Raw genomic sequence first — 27414 nt, forward strand, 5'->3', positions numbered from 1 at the left:
ACACATGCTTATTTACCCTGTAAAAGAGAGTGCACTAGACCACCTTCTGATTGCAGAGAAATGGATGAAAATTGACAAAATCTGTACAGATCTTCGTGGTTAGACATGGAAACAGAGTGATTCTAATAAACAATAAGTATTGTTTAATAACATCTAGGTAGTCCATAATATTCCCTAACAGGGAAGAACAAGCAACTGCAGAGCATTTCCCAAACCCCCCTCCTTCTGTCATGGAAACGCCGGTAAAAGTCCTCCACCTCCCACACTCCAGTGCCAGATCGGTAAGCATTTAGCCAAGCATGCTGGGAGACAAAGAACAACCGAAGGAAAGGAGTATCCGGGTGTCTTGGATTTGCTTTCCATTCTGCTCTGTTGCTCTACCATCTCGTAACTAGACGTAGGCATTGGACGTGACAATCAACTACATTTGAACTGAGCAGAAGAAATATTAAAGGCATAGGCTTCAGAAGAAATGTCTCAAAGGCAGCCTCAGTCACCTAATCAGACTTTAATTTCAACCACAAATGAAACAGAATCATCAAGCCCTGTCGTTCCTAATGATACCACAAATAAAGGAAGGACCGGTGACAACTCTCCAGGAATAGAAGCATTGTGTGCCATCTATATCACTTACGCTGTGATCATTTCAGTGGGCATACTTGGAAATGCTATTCTCATCAAAGTCTTTTTCAAGACCAAATCCATGCAAACAGTTCCCAATATTTTCATCACCAGCCTGGCTTTTGGAGATCTTTTACTTCTGCTAACTTGTGTGCCAGTCGATGCAACCCACTACCTTGCAGAAGGATGGCTGTTCGGAAGAATTGGATGTAAGGTGCTCTCTTTCATCCGGCTCACTTCTGTTGGTGTATCAGTGTTCACGTTAACAATTCTCAGTGCTGACAGGTGGGTTTCTTTTCTCAGTTATATTTGCCAGGATGTGAAATTAGGCGAAAAGAAAGGAAAGCTTGTACGGAGCGTTCACTGGCTACTATTCTGCTTTTCTCACACTCTGTAACCTGGATGTAAGATTGAAAAATCGGGGGGCATTTTAAATAAAAGTCGGTGTAAGAATGTTAAAATTCCTGTGTTAGCATCGGACGAGAGATTGAAATTGTGTGCTTCAGGGATCATTTAATTTCTTTGAAGTGTAATTGTTTGTTTGAAAGAATACTGAACGGTGTTTTCCCCCTCGGTTTATTAAGGCAAATTATTCCAGGTGTAAAAGAAAAACAATCCTTTCTTTATACATTAGTGCAGCCTAGTGGTGCAATATTGTCAACATTAAAACATCAACATAGGTGTGAAATTGACCACATACACATTACTGTCTACTGGAAGAATGGTAAAAAGATACATGCATCTAATTTATTTGAAATGCATCAAATTAATTAATGGCAAGAAAACGGTGAGGCTCTCAGCTTCCTGGTAACTCAGTGTAATGTCATCACTTAATTGTATTTGTTTATTTCTATAGGCGTTCAATGACATTCTCATTTCCAGACATAAATTAATCCCGGCTGACTTTTAGAGCTCTATGGATGGAGCGTGTGAGAACCTCTGGCAGCCAGGGTGTTTGGGCTCTGTTAGGATATTTTCAGTCTACGTACTGGGTCTTTCTGTGCCTATTGTAGAATGATAACTGTGAAAGCATGAAGAAAAATTAAGCCTCCAAATGTTAAAAGTGATGCTTTAAAAAGCCTGTAAGAAGCCTGTAAGTAATCAATGCCTGGCAGTACCAGAAGGAAAAGCTTCTTCGGATTCTGGAATCTGAGAGGAGGAAAAGCTTTCCCTGTGTCTTTTATGGAATTTTGCTTTGACTGGTTTTATATTCTGTTTGAAGGCAGATTTACTTAAAGGCTGTAGATTTTAAGGTGGATTTGTCAGAATAAGGAGGCATCTTTTCATGGGTACAGGGTTTCCGATTTCACCCTTGCCTTGCCCTAAATCTACCTACAGATTGGATCGGCTTGGGCACGAAATTAGCACTTATGAACAGGGAAGAAATTAACCCTCTCCTCTTTCCTGCATAAACTCATGGAATTCTTTTCTAGGAAGGTTGATGACTGCTCTCTCACAAGGAAAGGAGAATTAGGCTTAACATCAGTCACATACATAAAAAGGAAGTCTTTTAGAACACAAGGTAATGCACAGGTAATGAATTACTCTCCATCACACACAAAATCGTGCCGAAAAATATTTATTTGCCCTAAGTAGAAGGTCTACAGGAAAATTATAAAAATTGCAAATCTGGAATATCTCATAACCGTGAATAAAGGAAAAAGTGATTAGCATCAATATAAAATACTGGGATGTATTATGCATATTTGAAATCATAACCAATTCCAGTTGGTTAATGTTGACTTGGCTATATACATATGGTATAAGAAGATAGAACTGGATGACCACGGAGATCACTTCTAACTTTAAGATCCTGTAATTTTGATATTGATTTTTCCCTTTGCTATGATTATGTGTTTCTAGATACAAGGCAGTTGTGAAGCCCTTGGAGCGTCAGCCCCCCAATGCCATCCTGAAGACCTGTGCCAAAGCTGGCTGCATCTGGATCGTGTCTATGATCATTGCTCTACCAGAGGCTATATTTTCAAATGTATATACTTTTCGAGATCCCCACAAAAATATGACCTTTGAATCGTGTGCCTCTTATCCTGTTTCTGAGAGGCTCCTGCAGGAGATACATTCTCTGCTGTGCTTCTTAGTGTTCTACATCATTCCACTTTCGATTATCTCTGTCTATTACTCTTTGATTGCTAGGACTCTTTACAAAAGCACCTTGAACATACCTACTGAGGAACAAAGCCATGCCCGCAAGCAGGTATGTATTAATCAGGACTCACACATGAATTTAGAAGGGAAATGCCTCCTTTTGCACCCCTGAGCAATAAATACTTTAGCAGTATCGTATTTTTGTTATGGTCATGGGCTGTGGAGTCTGTCAGACCCAAGATTTAATTCCATACCAGCTGAGCAATCTTGAGTAAGTTACTTAACATCTCTGAGCCTCACTTTCCTCATGTATAAAATGAAAATGAGGTCTGGATGATATATATGAAACGCTTAGCATAGTTCCTGCTGCATAGTAAACATTCAATAAGTGGTAGGACTACTATTATTAGAAAGGGAGCAGCTCAAGTTTGGGATCAAAAATCACCCCACAGGATAGTGAGAAACATCACACAAGGTGAGACTATAAAGTGAAGCATCTTTTGTTTAGAAAAACACAGGATGGTAGAACTGGCAAGAAGCCATAACATTATTCAATGCAAACCACTTACACACAGATCAGCAGACTGGGCGGAGGGGTTGTCTCGAGGGATGCAGCGCCAATGGCAAGAGAACACAGTGATTCACAGAAGCTTGATTAAGACCATTGCAAGACCCAGGTGTGCTCTCCTCTCATAAATATGAACAGAATAAAAAGAATATTGGCAAAACATCGTTCCATTTGATTAAAAAAAACCCAACAGGATTTCTATCTTTCTTGGGCGGGAGGAGATGATTCCATTTACCTCTTAACCAGTATGTGCAGAGCTCAGCGCTTTTTTTTTGGAGCTAGTACATTCAGTTGCTTCAACAGTGGTGGTCAGGAGGCTAAAGTTGCGTTATAATGCCCATGTGAACAGTTATCTTTGCTCTATCTGTGACTACAGGCAATGTTTTCACTTAATCTGGTTCATTTCTCTTATTAAGAGGTGCAGGTAGGATTATTTTCATACATGAAGGGTGGCACATTGATTTTTATTCCTTTGACTATATAGTTAGAATTCCTATATGTTAACAACAATTTTTGGTACCAATTTAGCAACTTTCATAAACCCCAGAAGACTATTCTAACCTAGTCAGCCTCTGCTGGTGCAGTGAAAGCAGGTTTGCATAGCATCTATTTCTTAATTAAATTAAATTTTCGATAATTCCACAACACTGCTTGAGATAATTAGAGACACCCTAGAGTATCTCAAAACCAGGGATGGGAGTCTCTGAATTAGAGCTAATCAGAGACCAAGATCACGGGTTACCATGTCAATTAACTTGCTGTATTCTCTAGCCACGGGCTGACTTCCTTTACCTGCACATTCAAAGGGACACCAGCCTGTTAACTGTAAATTTCTATGTAAATCTAGAGAATAGCTTTTTTAAATCTCTGCCAGCTAAATGTTTTTGATTGGGTTTTCGGTTGTTTTTGTTTTTTGTTTTGTTTTGTTTGGGTTTTTGTTTTGTTTTGTTTTCTTGGTTGTTGTTTTTGCCATTTTTCTTCCCCCTATAGATTGAATCCCGAAAGCGAATTGCCAAAACGGTGCTGGTGCTGGTGGCTCTGTTTGCTCTCTGCTGGTTGCCGAATCACCTCCTGTACCTCTACCGCTCATTCACTTCTCAAACCTACGTGGATCCCTCTGCCATTCACTTCATTGTCACCATTTTCTCTCGGGTTCTGGCTTTCAGCAATTCTTGTGTAAACCCCTTTGCTCTTTACTGGCTGAGCAAGACGTTCCAGCAGCATTTTAAAGCTCAGTTATTCTGTTGCAAGGCAGAGCTGCCTGACCCTCCTGCTGCCGATACCCCTCTTGACAACCTGGCCGTGATGGGAAGGGTCCGGGGTGCTGCAAGCACTCAGGTGTCTGAAATTAGTGTGTCCGTGTTTGCTGGCTGTACTGTGAAGAAGGAAGATGACAGAGCCTAGCTTTTCAATTAAAAATAGTATTTCTCCTCCCAGCGTGTGTATTCGACTCTGAGCTGTGTGTAGGTGTATGGTGTCAGGATTTTTGTTGCTTGAGAATTGTGCTGAAATCTTAGGAGGGAAGGATCAGACAAACCATGATTTTCTTCAATCTACAAGAATTAACGAACATTATTGGGCTTTCTAAATAAAATGGAGCCCCACTAGGCATAGAAAGACATATCTGCGTATGTCAGTGGGTCCTATGAGAGGTTGAATAGGAGGTGAAGTGAAATAAACAAGATGACACTTAAAAATCTACTATGTTAGACGCAAGAGGGAAGAGACATGGGAACATATGTATATGTATAACTGATTCACTTTGTTATAAAGCAGAAACTAACACACCATTGTAAAGCAATCATACCCCAATAAAGATGTTAAAAAAATTAGGCCTATGAATAAAGAACTTCCCTAAAAAAAAAATCTAATATGTTTCCATCACATCTCTGATGCTTATAATTTCACATATACTCCTGTGATTTGCATAAGACTGTGTTTATTATGCGATGTAAATCTACAGATTATACTTTGCATATGAAAAGGGGCTCAAAGAGAGGTAAAACATCTCTTCTGCAGTTTTCTTAAAAAACAAAATCCTAAAAAAAAAACCTTCCCAGGGTTTGTTTTTGACTGCCCTTTTCCTTTAATCTCTATTGCATTAGAACTAAAGCTATGCAATGACAACGTCTTGGGGTCAGTGAGCATAAAGTACCGATTAAGGATCGGGGGCAAGGTGTTTGCCTTACTAGGTCAGCACTTACTGACTTAAGGTAGTTCTGGAGTTACAACTCCCATTGATTGATAATTGGGCAAAGTTATCTTTCACACATATTGTGAAGAACTTGCCTTCTTCATAGGCAGAATAAGTGGCCATGTTTATGGTGTCATTTGAGGGCTCCAAAGAAGGACCTCTGTCAAAAAACCTGTGAGCCTGCCAGTGTCTGAAATCCTTCCTTGAAGGAAATTCATTTCTTTCTGGTAAGCAGTGCCCTCTTTCTAAAAAATGCAGAAGTACCACATGAGATCCCTAACACCTGGGTGTGCAGTTATTGTCAGATCATCTTCCTGCTTGACTACCTTAAACCTGATGTGTGACTAAATCCTGTAAGAGTATGACCTAATTAATCTCTGCCCTTGGAAATCAGAGGATTTTCTATCCTCTGCTCCTACTTGCTAACGCTATAAGCTTGCTAATAAATATTATTTCAAACAACTGTTGTCAATAGACGTGTCAGATTTAGATTTATGGTTTCAGAAAATGTTTTCTTGGGGGCAAATTAAAGCATATGTTTGGCACTATCGTTAGTTAAATTTGAATTTTCAAAAACTTGATTTTGGGGTGTGCTTTTGGTAGTTTTGAGCTTTCTTTAAATGGCTTGTGTAATTGTGAACTTTTGCTTAAAGATGTGGCTTGAAAAGGGGATATATATTAACACTAGACTTTACATTTAAGTAAAATTGGCTTACTTAAAGTGGGGGGGGGTGTTAGAATTGTATTAGTATTGCTTTGGGTTGGATGTTGTAACAAGGGGAGAAAAATAAATATGAAATAAAGTTTTAAATGACTGTGTAACTTTATATTCTAAAAACAATACTTCTGACAGAATATCACTGAGAACCTATTTTAACTCCAAAATGTATTTTCAAGTGCCAAATTCCAAAATATTTTACTATTTTCCTTACTCTGGGTAAAAATTACATCCTTATTCTCCTAAGCATAACATTTTAGAAATAACTTGATAAAAGTACCAGATTACAAAAGCTAAGTGATCTTTTTTTTTTTTTTTTTTTTGCTGTTCGCGGGCCTGTCACCGCTGTGGCCTCTCCCGCTGCGGAGCACAGGCTCCGGACGCGCAGGCCCAGCGACCACGGCCCACGGGCCCAGCCGCTCTGTGGCATGTGGGATCCTCCCGGACACGGGCACGAACCCGCGTCCCCTGCATCGGCAGGTGGACTCTCAACCACTGCGCCACCAGGGAAGCCCCTAAGCGAGCTTTTCAGCAGTTGACAAAACTAGAGCTCCGAGAAGTTTGATTTTCTTCATTCTCAGTAATCCCTGGGTGACTTAGGGATCTGATATAAAATAAATCCCTGAATGGCTGTATAGGGCATCAGCCTCCCATCCAGAATTAGGGAATTGGGATTAAAATTCATGGCTTTGCTTTGATTTTTTTTGGAGTGGGTGGTCTTTTTTTTCACAGATTATCCTTGTCAGAGCTAAACTTACAAGTAGGCCCCAATATCCACAATTTTTCTCACACTGACTATTGTGTGCAGAAATGTTACTACATTTCACTTTTTTGGAGAGGGTCCTAAATGGGGGCATGGGGGAACACATGAAAAACAAATTTTGTATACTTCTCAATTTTGCTCAGGGCCTGCCTTGACCCAAGACTTAGAATAATGGACCATAATAATATAACATGCTACAAAGCAGGAAAACAAAGTCACAAACTTAGGTAAGTCTTTGTCATTGAAGTTGATAGTATTACAAAACATTTAATACTGGTATACCTACTGACAATAGCAAATTTGGATTTAAAGAATTTCTGCAGTTATTACCATCTTAAGTCAGGGATCCATCAATTTTTTTTGTCAAAAGGAGTTACTTTTATTTCCACTAAGTCTTGAGATTACAGGAAGTGGGGACAGGAAAATTCCCGAACAGAGTGAGCCTGAATGGGCCATTAAAAAAAATCTACTTTGGTATAGTTCAGTAGTTTTCCAGAAAGACTTCCTCGGCCAGGTAGATGACTTCTCTGTCCAGGCAGTCTCTGCTTTTGTAGGTTAATGAATTTTTATCCACCAAGAAGTCGGTGGCCTATTAGGCCAGGAGTACAGCACAGATCACCCCTCACAGAGAAGAACGAAGATGATGATCAGGGAGAAGCCGGCTGTCTGGGTTTTGTCTTCCTGGGTCCAGCAGCCCCTTGTGCAGCCCATCCATATTCCATTCCTGGAGTTTCAGGAGCTACCCCCATCCTTATAATAACAAAGGACCCCCCTTTTTGCTTGTTAACTTGAGTGTTTCTTGCAAAAAATCTTGGAAATAAAAACAGGTTATAGGGACTTCCCTGGTGGCGCAGTGGTTAGGAATCCACCTGGCAATGCAGGGGACACGGGTTTGAGCCCTGATCCTGGAAGATCCCACATGCCGCAGAGCAACTAAGCCTGTGCGCCACAACTACTGAAGCTGGTGCCCCTAGAGCCCGTGCTCTGCAACAAGAGAAGCCACCGCAGTGAGAAGCCCGCGCACCGCAACGAAGAGTAGCCCCCGCTTGACGCAACTAGAGAAAGCCCGCTCACAGCAACGAAGACCCAACACAGCCAAAGATAAATAAATAAAATAAATTTATATATAAAAAAAGAACAGGTTATAAAGAGATACTTCCAGATTACCTCAGTTCCTAGGGATTTAATTCTAGGAATCCACAAGGAAATAAGAACAGGAACCAGGCCTCATAGAGACAAAAGTATTGCTTAAAAAAAAAGAAAAAACTGGGAATTCCCTGGCGGTCCAGTAGTTAAGGACTCCACACTTCCACTGCAGGGGGCACGGGTTTGATTCCTGGTCGGGGAAGTAAGAGCCTGCATGCCGTGGGGCACAGCCAAAAAAATTAAATTAAATTAAATTAAAATAAAAAACACAAAACTGTCAGGGCCAGTGGCCAAGTAGAATGCCATTGTAGGTACAAGCATGCTTAGGTCCCAACTCCACTGCTCCACTATTACGGTGACTCAATGACCCTCTGTCACTGCCTCAGCTTCTCCTCTCACCCCTGAAGAACTTCTCCACACAAGGCCTCTGTTCTGCTTACTACCTTCCCTGTGTGGGCCTCCCTGCTTCTGGGTTACTCTGACCATGTCCCTGTCTGTTCCATACTCAACCCTCTTTCTGGGAGAGGCTTATTGGCTCAGTGAATCAAATTCAGTCTAGAATGCGGGGCTACCCTACCAGGTCACCTCACAGGCCTCTGGGTAGCCCATGACTGGGTCATATGGGAAGTAACCTTTTTGGCCACCTGCTAAGAGGGGCCTGTGGAGAGAGCAGGCACTCAGTGTTACGTGCAGCAGGGCTGCGTAGCATATTATCACCTATGCTGTGAACTCACTCAGGAATGAAATGGGAGCCCAATGAACACATTGCTGAAAACAGCTGTACACTATTTTTGAATCCTGGGAGAAATATTTAGCAATGCTTAAATGAGCCTAATAAAACTCATGTTATCTATATTATAAAAATGCACGCAAGTCCTATTGCGTGCATGTTTTTTTCTAAGAGAGCAAAAAACGACGTTAGTGGGGGCAGTAAAGGTGGCGTGCACACTGGACGTTAAAAGTTTTAGGTTTGGAGCTTGAGCACGTCTGAATCACGGAGTACAAGGGGCAGGCAATTGCTGCCCTTCCTTTCCAGAGACATCTCCAGCCTGAGGAAGGTACCGGAGAGATAAAGGAGGGAGCAGAGGCTTGGAAAGAAGGTTGGTCCTTCCACCCATCGTTCGTTCATTCATTCATTCACTCACCACACACGCACTAGACACCAGACCCTGTACTAGGAACTCGGGCTAACCAGAGCCAGCGCCTCTCCCAGTGAAATCGTAACGAAACAAACCAAAGACTCGTTTCCTACGCGGAGGAGGAGCCTCCGGGCGAAGGAGGGGCGCCTTTCTCTCGCACTGAAACCTGTCCCGCCCGCCCTGTCCACTCCCCCAAGATGGCGGCCGCCCCGACGCCTACTCCGGAGCCGGCCGAGGGGGAACCTTCCCACGCCTTCGGCTACCGCCTCGTCCCGGCCCCTCCCGGCCCACCGGGGACCCAGCGGAGTCAAACGGCCCCGAGGCGCCTCGCCAGGAAGTCCCAGCTGGGCATCACCGCCCCGCAGCAGAGCTGACCCACGAGCCCCGCCCCCGAGCCCCGCCCCCCGAGCCCCACGCCGCCTGCCCGCGTCGGCGCCTGTTGACGCCACTGGGGGCGTGTCTGCGGGACCCGCGACGTCGCGACGCGTCAACAATGGCGACTGCGTCAACAATGGCGACTGCGTCAGCGTGAGCGGGCCTCCGTTGTCAAGCGGTTTCCAGACGTTGTGGCGGGACCCGCCGTCGTCTTAGAATCGGCCGCCGGGGAGCACAGAGCACCTTGTGCCCGCTCCCGCCGCGTTGTGGCTCGAGTGGCGGTGTCAAGATCCAGCGGGGCGAGCTAGGTGGGCGGCTGGGCCGGGAGCAGCGGCGCCTGCGCGCGGTGGGCGGGGGGCGGTGCGGCTGGCGAGCGGCCCTGACTTCCCGGGGGCTGCTGGGGCGCCGCGGGGAGGCGGGCGGGGGGGGGCGCGGGCTGAGCACGGCCAGCCTCCCTTTCTCTGTTCCCCTCCAGCGTCACTTCGGCCTCTTCGCTCTCCCGGACACTGCACCTGGGCTAAGTCGGCAACATGAGCAACAACTTGGATGAGAACGACGAGTTTGATGAGCAGTTGCGAATGCAAAAATTGTACGGAGGCTCTGAGGACGGCGACACCGAGAAAGATCCCGGTGGAGAAAACGATTCTTTCCAGCAGCAGCCGACTGACACCCCATACGAGTGGGACCTGGATAAGAAGGCTTGGTTCCCCAAGGTAAAAGTCGCACGGGCGCCGATGCGCAGCGGGCCCGCCTGGCCAGCCTCCTTTCACGTTTTCTTTGCTGAGGTCCTGGGTTAGAGCCCCTCTGGATAGTGACGTTTCTTTTTGTTGTGTCTGTAGCAGAACCGACGTGTAAAGGAACGGAAATCTTTAGGGAGATGGCTTCAATGTAATTTAATTATTAAGCCTTTTCCATGCCTAATAAATTTTATCTATGAAGGTTACAGTTGGTGACTGCTTTTTATTGCAAAGAGGAAAAACACCAAGAGCAAATTCAGTCGATGTTAATCTCACGTAGTCTCAATCTTACTTATCCTAGGAATTCAGATGTTTAGCTGATGTGCTATGTGCAAAATTCAGCTTCTTGATTTGAAAAATTGATAAATTGATAATTCTTTACTGATTGAACTTTGCACCTCTTTTTACTTTCCTACTAAATTTTGTGCCTAGACACGTATGTTTGAACCATATTACCACGGGAATATGACAAGAGGTGCACAGAATATGGATGGAAAAGATCTGAGCATATTTATTTAGAGTACTTGGAAATTGTGAGGTATTCTATTTTAGCTTGAAAGTAAAATGACTGATGTTAAACTTGGCTCGAAACTTTTTGGTCAAAGTACCCTGTTAATCAAAGTCTCACGGTATGGGTGGAAAAAAAGGATACTTATCACACACTAATAGACTTGCAAGCCAGTAATACAAACTGTGTCTCCATTGTGTAATTTGAGTGTGATTTTTTAATTATTTATTTCACCTTTTTTCTTTCCCACTTTGTATTTGTGTGTATGTTCCAATCCCTCTGAATTGTTAAACTTACTATTTCACTTGGCTGCTGGTGGTGCCAGCTAGAGTGCATATTTGGTTTCTTCAGCCTTCGGAGTACTTTAACAATCGTCTGATAATGGATTAATTTGTGGCTCTATCTTTTTATGTTATGGAAGCCCATACCTCTTCAAACTTCAAGTTTTACATTTTCCTCATTCCAGTGTGTGCCTTTCATTGATTGGTATGAAGATATAACTATATTTCTTTTGTTGTGCAATTGTGTTTTTTCCCTAAGAGCCAGGAGGATAGATGTGAGTTGGGATTTGTTCTTGATTTGTTCTGACATTAAATGATAATGTGATTTAATTAGTGACGGTGTTAAAATAGCATTTAATTTTATAATTGTTAGCCCCATTCTTTACACACCAAATCAGAGTTCTCCTTTTTGTGTTCTCTGCCTACAGGTATTTAAATATTTAGAGTACATATACTTTTGCTCATCCATATAGTAAAAGAAAATTTGATCCTGTTGTTAGATTGTTAGTTGACTGTTGGTTTTATTCTGTTTATTGTTATCTGATACTTCCTTTGTTATATTTATTTGTAGCCTTAGTCAAGTAGACTGCAGAGATAGTAATTTACAAATGAAACAACTAGAAAAGGTGCCAACTTAAAATGCCTTTAATAGTATCTCAGACTTTTGTGCTGATAATCCAAGTACCCATGTCTTAATTTTTTATTATTTTGTGTGCAGTTTTCTAGATAAGGTGACTGCTCTTGCATTTACACAGAAACACTTGTATGTTAAGTTGTATAACTGAATATGCTGTTATTTAACACTGTAAACTTTTTGCATGAGGAAATCATTTTTGAATTTATGTATGTGTGCTGAATTTCTTGTTTAGATCACTGAAGATTTTATTGCTACATATCAGGCCAATTACGGCTTTTCTAACGATGGTGCGTCTAGTTCTACTGCGAATGTCCAAGATGTCAGTGCTAGGACTGCAGAGGAACCTCCGCAAAGAAAATCCCCCGAACCCAGTGATACCAAAAAGAGGGGAGAAAAGAGAAAGAGTGAATCAGGCAAGTGGATTTAGTTTTCAAACATGAGTGTAAAAATTAAAAATATGAGTGTGTGTGTGTATATATAGTTACTTTTTGGAGAATTATAAAATAGCTTTGACAGAATCATAAGATGGGTTTTTTAAATATTATTATTTGGGTTCATATGTTGGCTCTCTCACTAACCTGTGGGCATCCAGTGGGCTCTTTCAATTCAGTTCAGTTCTCAGTTTCTTCCTTTGCAAAATAGAGCTGTCATTAGGAGATTATCTAAAGTTCTGTTTGTAAGGTGATTTTTTTTTTGTACTTTTTGAGTTTAATTAAACTCAAGAAGTCAGTTTTGCTTCAGCTTGGCCAGGTCTAACACAGTAGATTGGAGTCAGAAGCAACTTACGCCAAGGCCTAAAGTCAGTGCAAGGGTGAGGTTTTTTAAAGGTAGTATCAGATTCATAAAGAACCAAGATAAACTAGCCATCTTTTTTCAGACTGGGCTCTGAAACAAATTACTTGTCCAAAGATCCAAATACTTTGAAAGCTGGACAGTGATTTGATTTAATCTGTCTTGTTCTAAGGGTAAGAAAAAGTTTCTAGAAGTTTTGAGAAACTGCCACACTGTCAGGATTTCATAATGGGACTCTTACCTTTTCTGGCATGTGTTTTATTTATTTATTCGATTTTGATTTTTAGGATGGTTTCATGTTGAAGAAGGCAGAAACACAAATGTGTATGTTTCTGGTATGTATACCTTTTTAACCACATTTAGAGTAGAAAATATTTGATTTTGAGATTTTTCACGTAGTGATTTTTAGTTTTCAGTTTCTCTAAATTCTATTTTGTATCGTTGTGTCATTATTTGTTCAGCCATTTACGTGAGTGAGGAATATGTTGTTTTTTTATGAAACTGAGAAAAATTAAGTGTATGTAACTTTGTGTGCCATCCTTTCTGTCTGCTTTAGGTAACTCACAGCTGTTTGCCCCTTCAGATTCATTGATACAAGGCCTAAGCAAAGCATGATTTTAATGTATATTTGAATGCATTAAAACATGACATTTCCTCAACGTCTATAGATGTGAGATTTTTACATACTTTTAGAAAATCAAAATTGCACTCATCCAAGTTATGGATTTCGAATTGGTAGAATCCCTAAGTGATGCTCACTTTTGTTTTAGATGCCTTTATAATTTTTTTCCCCCTAACGTCACAGGTTTGCCTCCAGATATTACAGTGGATGAATTTATACAGCTCATGTCCAAGTTTGGCATTATTATGAGAGATCCTCAAACAGAAGAATTTAAGGTCAAGCTTTACAAAGATAATCAAGGAAATCTTAAAGGAGATGGACTTTGCTGTTATTTGAAGGTTAGTTATGTGGTCAAGTAAGTTTCTCCTCTCTCCGTTTCTTTTTTTTTTTTTTTCATTTTCCTATCTCCATTTTTAACTCGGGAACCAGGGCTATAATTTTGTATAGATGATAACCAAGAGTGAGAGCTATTCAAAACAGGATGTGAAGAAAACTTGTTTCATGTTGTGCTTGTGTGTATCACATTGGTAAGGTTATTCACTTGCTCTTGTAAGAAAATATGTTATCAGGTCAAGGTATTATGTAAGTCATATGACCGAGGTACTTCTCTTGTCTTAAAAAAATTCTTGCTGCAAAGATCTCTTTAGGAGTGTATGCATATAATCAATGCAGAACACATTCTAAAAATCCACAGAGAAAAGAGAGCCAGTAACATTTTATTTGCCCATTGGAATGAATTAGACCAGGGTTTGGCAAACTTCAGCCTACTGCCTGTCTTTGTAAATGAAGTTTTATTGTAACCGGGCCACATTGATTCATTTACACATTTGTCTGTACCTCCTTTCACATTTCAGCAGCAGAGTTGAGTGGTTGCAACACAGACCACAGGGCCCACACAGCCTAAAATATTTACTCACTAGCCCCTTTACAAAAGTTTTCTGACCCCGAATTAGACCATAAAGGTGATAACTTATGCTTACTGCTTCAAAATATATTTTGAATGAGAGAGAAGAGAGAGTGGTATTAACAGACATTTGCAGAACTTTATTTATTCATGATACCATAAATGGCATGGGGGGAAGCTCAGTGCCAAAGGCAGCCATCATTTTTGGAACACCTGTCCCCTTAGGAGCATGTGTTATGCATTGCTGCACGGTACAAAAGAAATGGGCACAATGATGGTGTGTACATGTGTCATGGAACCTGAAAATAATTACAAAGCAAAATCAAAGTGATGAAACAACAGTACCAACATCACAAGTGTGTTGCAATTGTACAACATTTCAGTGTAATCAGAGGGCGGGTAAGATTAAGTTGACAAGCTTTGGGGGAGATAGGTTTTTGACCTGGTTCTTGAACATGATGAGATCACACATGAGTACGACCATTATAGGAAGATATTTATGTAATTTTCAAATGTAAGGAGATTGAATGCTTTATAAGTTCTTCAAGGATTACTAAAAATCTGTGAACAGATTCTTAGGGGGGTTGATTGGGTTGTAAAATTTTGAAGAGAAAAATGGGGTTTTGACAAACTTGATATGTCAAATTTATGACCCATAAAAATGCAAGATTGCCAAACCAGTAAATTGAGTTCCAGAAGAATATAGTTAATTGTTCCGGGATCCATATTTGATTGCGTGGCTGAGTTCAGTTGTCCTTTTGAGTTCTCCTCAGGTCCTCAGATCTTTGAATCTGTGTAGAGCTGACAATTGCCCCCTTTGTATAGGACCCAGAATCCACAAGTGTGTGTAATGTTCAAGCTATCAGATAAGCGTCTTGTTCCCAGTATATCACAGACCTACATTTTAATTGGTGAACACAAAAGAGTAAAGGCTGACTATGCTATTCCCAGTTTCTTGAGTCATCTAGTCTTTTAAGTAGGAAACTTTTAGAATTTTAAAACTGGAATGCACCTTGGAAATCACACAGGTCTATTTACCTCATTGTATAGAGGAGAAATTGAGATTCCAGGAGGCAAAAATACTATTCCAGTAATGGTAGAACTTATTGAGTACCTACTGTATGCCAGTCACTATCCTTTATGTGCCTTGTTTCATTTAAATTTGTCAAGAACCCTGCAAAGAAGGCATTTCCATTCCCATTTTACAGATGAAGAAATTGGGGCTCAGGGAGCTTGAATAACTTGCCTAGGTTCACATAACTGGTTGGGGACAGCTATGTCTTAAGTACACATTTTCCGATACGTGTTCTGTAGTGCTTTTTTCCCATGTAGGTAGTTACATTTAAATCTTTATTTTATGTATAGTCATCATTCATCTAAAACACTCCTGCTGAAGTTTCATTTCAGTGTGTGACTGACTGTAACTTGCTTTCCCTTCACAAAGAGAGAATCTGTGGATCTTGCGTTAAAACTTTTGGATGACGATGAAATTAGAGGCTACAAATTACATGTGGAGGTGGCAAAGTTTCAACTGAAAGGGGAATATGACGCCTCAAAGAAGAAAAAGAAGTGCAAAGACTACAAGAAAAAGCTGTCTATGCAACAAAAGTTTGTGTTGTTTTTTTTTCCATTTTGAAAGATTTTGTATAAATATCCTAGAGTATACTTTTGGTAATAACCACCTAGTTTTTTTTCTTAACGTCTTTATTGGAGTATAATTTCTTTACAATGGTGTGTTAGTTTCTGCAGTATAACAAAGAGAATCAGCTATACGTATACATATATCCCCATATCCCCTCCCTCTTGCGTCTCTCTCCCACCCTCCCGATAACCACCTAGTTTTGTTCCATCAAGTATGCCTACAGATTATTTTTAAAGAATTTTATTTGCTATACACCTGAAACTAACACAACACTGTAAATCAACTATCCTCCAATATAAAATAAAAATTTAAAAAAAATTTCATTAGATCATCGGAAACCCTCAGTAATCTGCGTAATAGGATGATTTGGCAGTGGTGGTGTTTTGTTTTCTGGGGTATTCATTTTTAATATAACATGGGCTTAAATGAAATAAGAAAGCCGTCTCTACAGAAAATGTTGAACAGCAGATTAAGTAAGATGGTTTAGGTTTATATACTGGAGCCATTAGTTCATTTTTCATGTGGCTAGAATCAGCTACACCAGGAGCTAAATTTTTACATACAGGTTTGTTAGTAGGAGTTAGAAATTAGAAATGATAGGTTTTATCATTTTATCATGTACTGTGTGGTTGTGTGTAGTATATACAAGTCATCAAGTTTCTATTATTCCCTTTATTTAATGTCTTTTGAAATATGCTGGTATTAAGAAATGAGTCAAAATGATAAGTACTTTTATCAGAGTGAATTCTAATAACACTTCTAACACTATGCTTAAACTAATGATAAAATGATCAAAGAAGCATTTAGTTCTGATGTCTATAGTTTTTACAGGAATCGTTAAAATAGATACCTAAAATTTTTATAAACAAATCAGTAAGATTTTAAGATAGTAACAAAGAGTGAGTAGTTTTACATATTTTAATGCAGTTTGTTCTTTATAATCGTAAAATACCTAAAAACCAATACAATTTGAACATTTTCTTGGCCTCAGTGTCTCTTCCTAGACAGTCATAGATACTAAATAATTAGCAATTTTTCAGAAGTCTCATTGGAATGTTTGTAACCAGCCAGCAGTTCTGAAAAATATATATATATTCTGGGGATTTCAGATACTGAGTCCATCTTTCACCTGCCCATTATTTTGATTCAGAAAGTTGTAACGGAGCTGTGACTAAAATACACATTGTTGTTTTGGAATCAGATAATTATCACTATTTAAGTGCTCAATAAAGGGTTATTTAACTGCTCTTTTTTTTTTTTTTTTCGCTCTGACAAGTCTGAAACAAAATTCACAGCTTCTTGTTCCCGCTTTGTCGCATTAGGCAGTTGGATTGGAGACCTGAGAAAAGAGCTGGCCCGTCCCGACTGCGCCACGAGCGAGTTGTCATCATCAGAAATATGTTTCATCCTATAGATTTTGAGGTAGGAAGCAGTGTTCTTACTGATAGAAACATAGATGTGCTTTCTTTCAAGGGAGCCCAAAGTTTGCCTCACCCCATCTTTCTCATGTCACATCCTGCACGTTCATCTAGTCTTCAGGATCGGAAGATGATACCAAGAATCAACTGAAGGTTTCAGATTTTCCCAGGTTTAACCCAGCGTTCTTTTAATCGTATCGCAGGTAAACCTGTCTAATACCTGTACCGTGGCCCCAAACAGCAGCTACTTGGTATGGGAAATGATTAAAAATATAAACTTTAAAAGGTTTATGGGAGTCGCTTGTGGATTTTGAGTGCAGTTCAACATTGCAGGCTGATTTTGGTGGGGAGGACCAGTTTCACACTTGGAATTGAAAACTTCACTTTAGTGCTAAAAGTTTGATCCTTAAAAAACCTTAGGTTAATGAAATAACAGCCCCTGACATTTGAGTAGCGAAGGTTGTTTTTTTAGGACCTAATCTTTACAAAACTCTTTAGTGGCTATTAAGAGGACTTTGTAATAATTGGTGTCCATGTAAGATTCTAGGAACAGCAAATAAAAGTGAATAAAGGAGGAAGAGCTACTAGAGAGGTTTAAGGAATATTAATTACCATCAGGGTACCTTGTGTTACGTTCTGCCTCTTGTCCTTATCTCTGTGTTTTGGCCTAGACCGATGGGATCGTTCATGGAAGAAGAATTCTTTATTCTCTGCCTGACTTCTGAAATTAATGATAACAAATTACACATAAGAAAAAAATGTTCATAATGTAAAATTTCAGATGGTTTACAAATGATCTAGTTGCGCCCAAGGCCCACTCTTGTTCCTTTTGTGCAGTTAAGCAGATTTAGAATGACAGTGTCATTTTACGCCCCTTAGAGAGGACACCAGAATTGTCTGTTGAACTCCATCTCTGCAGATAGTGATGTGATAGGGTTTACCATGCACCTGTAGAGTCTGTGTCTTTTGAGGTCATAGGGAAGATACCTGTGGACTATTTATACTGTTTGGTGTCTCTTCTGACTAGAATCCTGAAGCATCTTGAAATACGGCAGAGCTGCTTTAGAGTTGCAGTGATAATGAAACATGTTTAAAAAATACACATATATACATGCACACTAGATGCTTTTTGAAATGCTGTCCCTGCCAGGTGGGACTTTGAAAGGCATGCATAGATGGATCATGGTGTCTAGTCTACTGGGTACAACTCCAGAATTTCCTGTGATTCACCTACATTTTATTTCCCTGGTAGATAATTGGTTTTTTAATTAGGTGACCTATTACTTTCTGTGACTTGAGATCCTTGATTCACAACATTCCATACTCCTAACACTTGGACATGAATATAAATGCAAACTTAATTCATTAAGTATCTGGGCCCTGTGCAAGTTGAAGTGTATTGTGCAATTGCCTTTACGTGTTTCCGCCTCCTGCCTTTGCTCGTTGAGACCCTAATTTAAGTCTAGCTATCACCCTGGGCACACTTAATTTTTCCTAGCTTAACAAATATTCTTTCCTCCAAAAAGCCGCATTTATTCTTCCTTGACTTCCCACGAATTTCCTCCAGTGGATATTTTTAAAGATAAAAGTTTCATGCTCGTAAATTCTTGATAGCTTAAAGAAAAAAAACCTTTATTGGTTTAATATAAACTTTGGAGTTATAGAACCTTTATATTAACCCTGTTTTATTTTATTCATAGCATTTATTATTATCTGAAATAACTGGATCTTCTCCGTTAGAATGTGAGCTCCATGAAAGCTGGGGCTCTTGTCTACCTGGTTTGCTATTATATGCCCGGTGCTTAGAATCATGATTGGCACATAGTAGGCCCTCAGTATTTATAGGAAGAAAAAGTGAGAGAATGATTGAATGAAACCGTTTTTACTCACAAGGCAGAGTGTTTTCATCCACTCAAGGAAGAAAACATTTTCTCTTTAGCATCTTTGCAAATGAAGGAAAGTTTTCAGACGGCTGCACCACAGGGGCTGGGAGCACAGAGATGGGCTTCAGAGTTCACGGGCAGAGAAACCCTTGATGCTGTCCTTGTTTGCCAATCTGACTGGTCTTGTGTGGTCTGACGAGTTTGATGAGAGCCTGTCAGAAGTCTTGATTTTTTGCTCAGTGTCTCATGGGCCTGAATGTAAAAGTGCATCACTGTAGCAGACTGTCCAGTATGCTAGACTCTAGCCACATGTGGTTAAATTTAAATTAACTGAAGTGAAATAAAATGAAAATTTAATTCCTCAGGTGTATTAGCCACGTGTGGCTAGTAGCTACCATATTGGATAATGGAGTATTCACTTCTGTGAACACAGAAAGTTCTGTTGGGCAACGCTGGTGTAGACATTATATAACTCTGGATAGAGGTGTTCAACTGGAAAACTGCTTTCACTGGACGTTTTTGGGGAGTGTTTGATTTGTCCAGAGATTCCATATGAATCTAAAGAACAGATCAGCATTGAGGTTTGTAGTAGAAGACAAAAACTGAATTGTCAGGTAACCGGGGTGTCAGAAAGAAATCAGATTTTGTGGGGTGGAATACAGGCACACCTTGTTTCACTGTGCTTCGCTTAATTGCGCTTTGCAGATACTGCTTTTTTTTTATTTTTACAAATTGAAGTTTTTGTAGCAACCCTGCATGGAGCAAGTCTGTCAGTGCCATTTTTCCAATAGCATTTGCTCACTTCATTTCTCTGTGTCACTTTTTTGGTAATTGTCCCAGTAGTTTAAACATTTTCATTATTATTATATTTGTTATGGTGATTTGTGATCAGTGATCTTTATTACTGTGACAACTCGCTGAAGGCTCAGATGATGGTTAGCATTTTTTAGCAAAGTATTTTTTAATTAAGGCATGTCTTTTTTAAATACAATGCTATCACACACTTAAGAGACTACAGTATAGTGTAAACATAGCAGGAAAACCAAAAAATTTCGTGTGACTTGCTTTATTGTAATATTTGCTTTATTGCGCTGGTCTGGAACCGAACATGCAATATCTCTGAGGTATACCTGTATATGTTTATTCCAGACAATTGACTAGTGTTAGAACCAAAATACCTAGAAATACCCTTTGGTATCAGGGTGAACAGTGAAGGCTAATATTTTAAATGTAACTTTAAGGGGTTTTCAGTATTTAATTCAAAGCCTTGTTTAAAAAATTCATGCCTGGCAAATTTGAATACCAAGAGGTGAAGAACCAAAACTCAGATGCAAAGGTAGGTTTCTCATTGTGTATACTAGCGCTGTCCAATAGAGGTATAATGTGAGCCACATGTGTAATTTAAATTTTTCTAGCAGCCACAATACAAAAACAACATGAAACGGGGTAAATTAATTTTAATGGTGAATTTTATCTAACCCAATATATCCACAGTATTATAATTTCAACATGTAACATAAAAATGTTAATAAGCTATGTTACATTGAAGTTTTTTCCTCCTTTGGTACTAAATTTTCAAAATCTGGTGTTTATTTCACACCTGCAGCACACCTCAATTTGGACTAGCCACATTTCAAGTGCTCGGTAGCCATGTGTGGTTAGTGGCTACTATCTTGGACAGTGTAGGTTTAGCTTGGAAAAGAATGAGAAATACGGTTTATTTCTGGGAAAACACAACACCACCCTGGAAAAACATTATAAGTGTTGACTGCGGAAAGTTTCAGCGTTTCAGTCTGAGTTTAGTCTCAGGTCTGTTGCTTGCAAAGTGTTGTCTTTAGAAAATTTTCATGCTTAGCTAGGTTAAAGATATTTTTCCCAGGGGAGAGGGTTATTATCTTTAAGCCTCATGATACTATATAACAGTGAAGATATATTTGTTTTTCAAGCTGGTAAACATGAAAACAGAGGTCTGGGAAGTCCTTGGCTGAAATTTGATATTCTTGTAGGAAAGGCACTGAGACTTTGATAAAGAAATAAAAATGGTAATTCACCCCTCCCCCTACAGTGGAATCATGCTTAAATTTGTTAAATATTTTGAAACAGTTATTGTTTGTTTTTAATATAACCCTGATTTCCCTTGGTAGATAAAATGGAGTTATTAGGAACAGTTTATCAAACTCCGAAAAAGCTTTTATTGATTATTCATTGCGTGAAAGACTGCACTGCGTTCTGTAAGGTATTCAAAATTCAGTCAAAGGAGATTCCTGCCTGCGGAAAGCTCACAGTCTGATAGGAGCTACCCCCACACATATACCCCCGTAAAAGCCGCCATATGACTTTACCACCGGAGCACATGGAGTTTACGCTCCATCCCCATTCCTCTCAGGCCTGAGAATTTTCTATAAAGCAAATTGGCACATTCTCCACAGTTAGATCTTAGAAGTGGGAGAAATCCAGGGTCCTGCCAGCTGTGCTCTTAGAAGCTTCAGATTTATAGGATTTGATAGCTTTTATTTTAAATTTGATTTCAGTAACTGCCTACCAGTTGTTTATTTTTGCCTTTTGACAAAACTTTAGGAAGGAGAAGCCACTTCTCATGTTTTGCTGTTCTCTTTAGTTGGTGAGGAACATACAAACCTGTGAGATAGACAAATTCATATGTTTCCTAAAAAGTGTAAGTCTGCTTCATTAGAAATTTGTAGGTAGGATATCCTCGTTTATATTTGTATGTAGTTGAAATTCAAGTTGATGACGTAACATTTTATGAGCCTTTTTCATGCATTGGGACTTGGAGGCAAGATGAACAGGAACCCTTATGGGGGAGGTTTACATTGTGAGTTAAAATAGAATCGTGGAAGCACAAAGAATAATCTTAAAACACTTAGTCAGTGAAAGGGATATATGTCTTCCCGTTACAACATTTCTGTAAATAGGAATCTATGCAAAACACAAAATAAAGTTTCCTCATCGGTACAGTCATCGTGATGCCGGTGCAGAACATAGGAATTAGCAGTCTCTGACTTAATATGTGCCACAGGACTTCACCTGCTTCAGCTGCTGTTATTTGTGATTTCCAGTGACACTTCCCTTCCCTCTCCTTTGCCACTGCACACCCCTAGTGCTGCGTACCATACTTGCCCATTCCCCATCTTAAAGCAGGGCAGACCTATAGTAGTAGCAGCAGCTGTGGTAGTCTAACTTCATTTTTAACTTTGATTTTTTTTAATTTTGTAGACTGCAGACAAACAACTAACCTTAAGCAAAACCTTTTTTTATTTGTTGGTTCGTCAAAGTAAGAAATTTGATTCTCAGGGTTTATACTTAAAGAAGGGGGCAAGCCCATTTTAATCAAGTGTGTTTTTGCAGGATGATCCACTGGTGCTGAACGAGATCAGAGAAGACCTTCGGGTGGAATGTTCGAAGTTTGGACAAGTTAGGAGGCTCCTCCTCTTTGATGTAAGTTCATGGCTTAGACAAATGATTTCTAAAGCAATTTTCTTCCATTTTAATAAGTTATTACCAAATATCAGTATGCCTCCAAATTTTACATAAATGTTTTTATGTAGTAGGTCTGCTGTCTAGTGGTAGTCATCTGTAAGCAGTATTAGATAGCATAATTAGATGAACATGGATTACAAGCGAAGGCTTTGATAGACGTGATATCCCTTGGTTATTTTCCTTTATCATCACTCTAGAGTTTATGATCAGGTGAAAAAAAAGTATGAGAGACATGTATGAGACCTTATGGTTCCCTATTTGGCCACATCTCCCCCTCTTTCTGAATTATTTCTTCTTCCATATTTGGAGAAGAACAATCAAGAAAAATACTCTCCTGTATGTTCTCCTTTTCACCTTTTTTTTACATCCAGAATCAACACATAATAATTAAAAGAGTCCCCATTTATCGATTGCATACTACAGCTGCTTTACATGTTATCTCATGAAGTCCTCCAAATCCTCTGAGGTAGGTAGGCGCTATTTTACCCACTTTATTTAGTTAGCCATTTTACAGATGAGCAAGTTTCGAGATTGAGCACCTTGCCCAAGGCCATTCAGCTGGTAAGCAGCAGAGCCAGGATTTAATCCCAGGGCTATTCAACTTCAGAGTCCACATTCTTGACAGCCGTACTGTTCTGCATCTCGTTACAGTGTTATCAGCAGGAACATTTCCAAGGATATCATGCTTGGTTTTTGCTAGACAATGTTAAGCTGAAGAAGCAGCTAGCTGCGTGTTACTGGCTGCAGTAAAAAGGAAGAAAGACTTCATACGTAAAATCTTTAGCTCAAATGACCAGAAGGAACACTACTTCCTTACTTTGTCAAATGTATATGTTTTACTTTAAATGTTCTCATTCATTCCTTCTTTTTCTTCCTTGTCTTTCTAGAGACACCCTGATGGTGTGGCCTCTGTGTCCTTTAGGGATCCGGAGGAAGCTGATTATTGTATTCAGACCCTCAATGGAAGGTGGTTTGGTGGCCGTCAAATCACTGCCCAAGTGTGGGATGGGACTACAGATTATCAGGTGAGTTCTGCAACTGTCAAGGGCACATGAGTTGTTTCATTACCAACAAATACTGATCTAGCAGTTTTTCACATAAGTTTTAAGTTCTGTTTAATCTGTTTAACAGTACTTCTTTTAAATAATCCTTTATATTCAGAGTACGGAAAGAAAAATGTTTCAGTCTTTCAGTTTATAAGTCTGAAATCAGTTTATAAGTCTTGAGGCTTGCTCAGGATAGCAATAAGAGAAGAACAAATTAAAGCGCTTCTCTTCCTTTCTGTCTTGTAAAGTACAGACAGTTCAATTATTAACTTTTTAACTGATGAGACATTTCTGCAGTGCTGTGGTATTAGGCGTTCATGTAAATGATCTTAAGGTCAACTCTAGTAAATCAAGATGTAAAGTGTTGGAAACTGAAGATAGGGAATTGCTTTAATTTCCTAAAAGTGCTACCTTATAAAATCAGAGTACTTCCGGCGAAGAAATGTTCAGAGACGCTGTTACTCCTTTTGGCCTAAAACATATTTTAATGGCACTTTCCATGTGTACACAGGTGGAGGAGACCACGAGAGAAAGGGAGGAAAGGCTGAGAGGATGGGAGGTTTTCCTCAACACTCCCGAAGCCAACAGAGGCCTTCAGCGTTCAGATTCCGTCTGGGCTCCAGAAAGGGTGGGGCCTTCTAGAATGAGGCATTTTTCAGAGCACCCTTGCACATCTCAAACGAATGTTCAAGAAGCCGCAACTGAAATGGCATTTGAAGAACCTATAGATGAAAAGAAGTTTGAAAAAACAGAAGATGGGGGAGAAGTTGAAGAAGCTGCTTCTGAAAAAGATGCTAAAGAAAGTGGCCCTGAAAAAGAGGCTGAAAAAGGCTGTCCCCAAAAAGAATCTGAAGAGAGCTGCCTCAAAAGAGAGTTTGAGGAAGGCTGTCCCAAAAGAGCGCGTGAAGAAGACTTCCCTGACAGAGAGTCCGGAGAACGCAGCCCCGAGAAAGAGCATGAAGAGGGTAGTCCTAAAAAAGAGTCGAAAGAGAATGGTGCAGAAAGAGAGCCCAAAAAGAAGAGACTCAAAACAGATCCTGATGAGAACAGCCTTGAGCAGGAGCCTGAGGAGGAGGCCAGCCCCCAGAAGGCGGCTGAAGATGGCAGCTCAGAACAAGGGTCTGAAGAGTGCTCGGAAAAGCAGTTTGAAGACGACTCCGAAAAAGAGTTAGAAGAAAACGGCCTTGAGAAAGGTTTTGAGGAAGAGGGCTCGGAGAAGGAACTTAATGAAAACATTCTTGAGAAAGAGGTAGAAGAAAATAACTCTGAAAAATCAGAATTCGAAGATGACAGCTCTGGGAAAATGTTTGATGAAGAAGGCTCTGAGAAGGAGTTTGACGAAGAGTCAGATGAGAAGGAAGAAGAGGAAGATGTGTATGAAAAAGTATTTGACGACGAGTCGGATGAAAAAGAGGACAAAGAAGTTGCAGAAGAAAAGGGACTGGAAGATGTGGTTGAAAAGGACAAAGAAGACGATGCAGATGAAAAGGTGTTTGAAGATTCAGATGGAAAAGAAGATGAGGAAGATGCAGATGTAAAGGAAGATGAAGACACAGATGAAAAGATGTTCGAAGATGATGATTCCAACGAGAAGTTGTTTGATGACGATGCCAGTGACAATTTGTTTGAAGATTCCGATGAGAGAGGGACTGTGGGTGATTCAGGGAATGTTAAGGAGGAAGGGCCCCTGTCCACAGGCAGCAGCTTTGTCCTCAGTAGTGATGACGACGACGAAGACGATGATGACGTTTAATCCCTTAAACTTGCTTTGTAGGGTGATTCCTCCATCTCCGTTTTGCCTCTGCTCCAGGGTAATTACTAGTAGTGTTACATGAACGTGTGCATAGAGGTAGGATGCCCTCAGATCAATGCAGTGAAGTGTTCGTGATTATCTGTACTGGCCGATTTTAAATATATGTGAACAAGTCAACTGGATTCTTGTCTTTTGTCATATTGGTTAAGTGCATGCAGAATAATATTTTTTAAAATATTCTGATTGAAGTTTGTGATATTCAGAAATTAAAAATAAGTTGTTAATATGCAGAAACAGAAAATTAGAACTGAGTTAAATTGCATTTTTCATTCTTGCTATTGCTTTATTCATACTAAGGTTTGGTTTTTCTAAGGACCTGAAAAATCCCTGTAGGAGTCTCCTTGCTTCAGCTTATGATGTTACCACTGATGTCCCCATTTCCCCTCTCTAAACCAAAACATGTTACTAAAACTTATGAAGTAAAGAACACTTCGGAGTTTTTCCCTGCCCGGTCCTCGCAAGTTACTTTTATTTTTCTTTTCTACCCTCTTGCCATGAAAATTGAGTCTTAAACGTGCAAAAGTAAACTTCCCAAGGTCCACAGCTTCCATTATTGAAAATACAGAGGAAATCAGAATTCTCCCGTGTACTGTTTGGGCCCCTCTAGAAGCTGATTAAAGTTACAGGACCTTTACCCAGAAAAATCTATGCATGCACTACACAATCTTTTGTATACAGTTTGGGGTGGTTCATGGATCCCCTGGAGTTTAAGAACTTTTGTCATGCATATTTCAGATGTTTGCTTTTGATTTTGTTCTAGAATCATGGTATCTAGTATATGCTAAGTTGTGTAGTCCCAATAAAAATTTGGGTCTTTCTTGACTGTGCTTTCCAAATTCAGTATTGGTGAATTGACTTCTGATGTAGCATTAAGAAGTTATTCTCATAAATTAGAAGAATTAAAATAAACTGCATTGGTGCTTTCTCATTATACCGTCTGTCAGTGTAATCATTACCCTCTATAGACAGAAAAGAGTTCTTATACTTCAGGACAGCTTTCTGAGAATGTTTTAGTTGATGTCTGGGATCTATTAGAAATCTTTAGGCTTTTCACCAGGGATAAATCAGTAAAAGAGGTGAAGAAAGTTAAACATAGAAAAACTGCAAACCAAAATAGTGTTCCCTTTGAAGATAAGCCAGAAGCATTTAAACACTGTATTTATTGTGTTTTACTACAATTTATTGTAATTTGTTGGCAAATTGGTTTTCTAAACGAAAGGGTAAGAATGCTTTATCTTCCATACACAGTGGTTGGAACACATAACTACAACATAAATTAGCTCCAAGCCTGTCAGAAGGAGGCCGTTTTCAGTCTAACTTCTTTTCCCCTGCTCATTAGTTTGGTTGATATCAAGTACTCATGCTCTTTTCATATAAACACCCTGGAGCAAAAGTCACAAACAGCTGTAAAATGGTAAATAATTTACAAGGTGATATTGATGAGCAGACGTTAAGAGTCATGAAACACCTGTTTTCTAAGCAATCAGGTTTTATCGGTCCTGAAAATGGAATTTATGGTGGAGCAACAATACATCTTGTTATCAAAAGAAAATTGAAATGTACGGGTGGATTGTAAGCACAGCAATGCTCAGCAATTACCCGACAGTTTCTAAGGAGTAATGCTCCTTAAGACTATATATATAAATTTCAAATAATGTATTCAACCCTGAGTGTATGAACCAGAAGTTGCTTCAGAGATGCCTTTCAAAGGCTTGAACGCTCTGCCCTCTGAGTCTACAAGTACCTTGTATAGGAACATACCTGAAACTTCATGTTAGCAGGTAAGAATATTACTGGTCTAGACAATATTAATGAAATCTTTGAAATCATTACTAGTTTCTACAAAAGAAACCCGACAGCAAAATTGGAGTAATTTGTTCCAAGGATCTCTTCCTTCTCAAGTAACTCTGGGCTCTTTCTCGAGCCCTGCGTTGTCAAATCTGGCCAATCTGGAAGCCACTACCTCTTCCTTTTTAGAGTGGAATCTTCTGATGTAAATTATT

The 27414-nt window shown here is 39.7% G+C and overlaps 2 protein-coding genes across 2 annotated transcripts; both read left to right on the top strand.

The window, feature by feature from the left end:
* Window positions 1-472: 472 nt before the first annotated feature.
* On the top strand, window positions 473-4699 carry BRS3 (bombesin receptor subtype 3; the record flags this gene model as incomplete). The annotated part of the gene is made up of 3 exons (XM_079911022.1): window positions 473-906; window positions 2485-2836; window positions 4286-4699. The coding sequence occupies 3 exons, from the start codon at window positions 473-475 to the stop codon at window positions 4697-4699; spliced, it is 1200 nt and encodes a 399-aa protein (XP_079767148.1).
* Window positions 4700-9611: 4912 nt separating this feature from the next.
* HTATSF1 (HIV-1 Tat specific factor 1) lies at window positions 9612-26342 on the top strand. Its single transcript, XM_079909969.1, has 10 exons — window positions 9612-9938; window positions 10106-10343; window positions 12026-12206; window positions 12873-12920; window positions 13391-13545; window positions 15556-15719; window positions 17076-17175; window positions 22421-22510; window positions 23440-23577; window positions 24110-26342. Exons 2-10 carry the CDS (start codon window positions 10161-10163, stop codon window positions 25349-25351), a joined length of 2301 nt encoding a protein of 766 aa, XP_079766095.1. The 5' UTR covers window positions 9612-9938; window positions 10106-10160; the 3' UTR covers window positions 25352-26342.
* Window positions 26343-27414: the final 1072 nt, after the last annotated feature.

This window comes from Stenella coeruleoalba, assembly GCF_951394435.1.
Source record: "Stenella coeruleoalba genome assembly, chromosome: X".
NCBI lineage: Eukaryota > Metazoa > Chordata > Mammalia > Artiodactyla > Delphinidae > Stenella > Stenella coeruleoalba.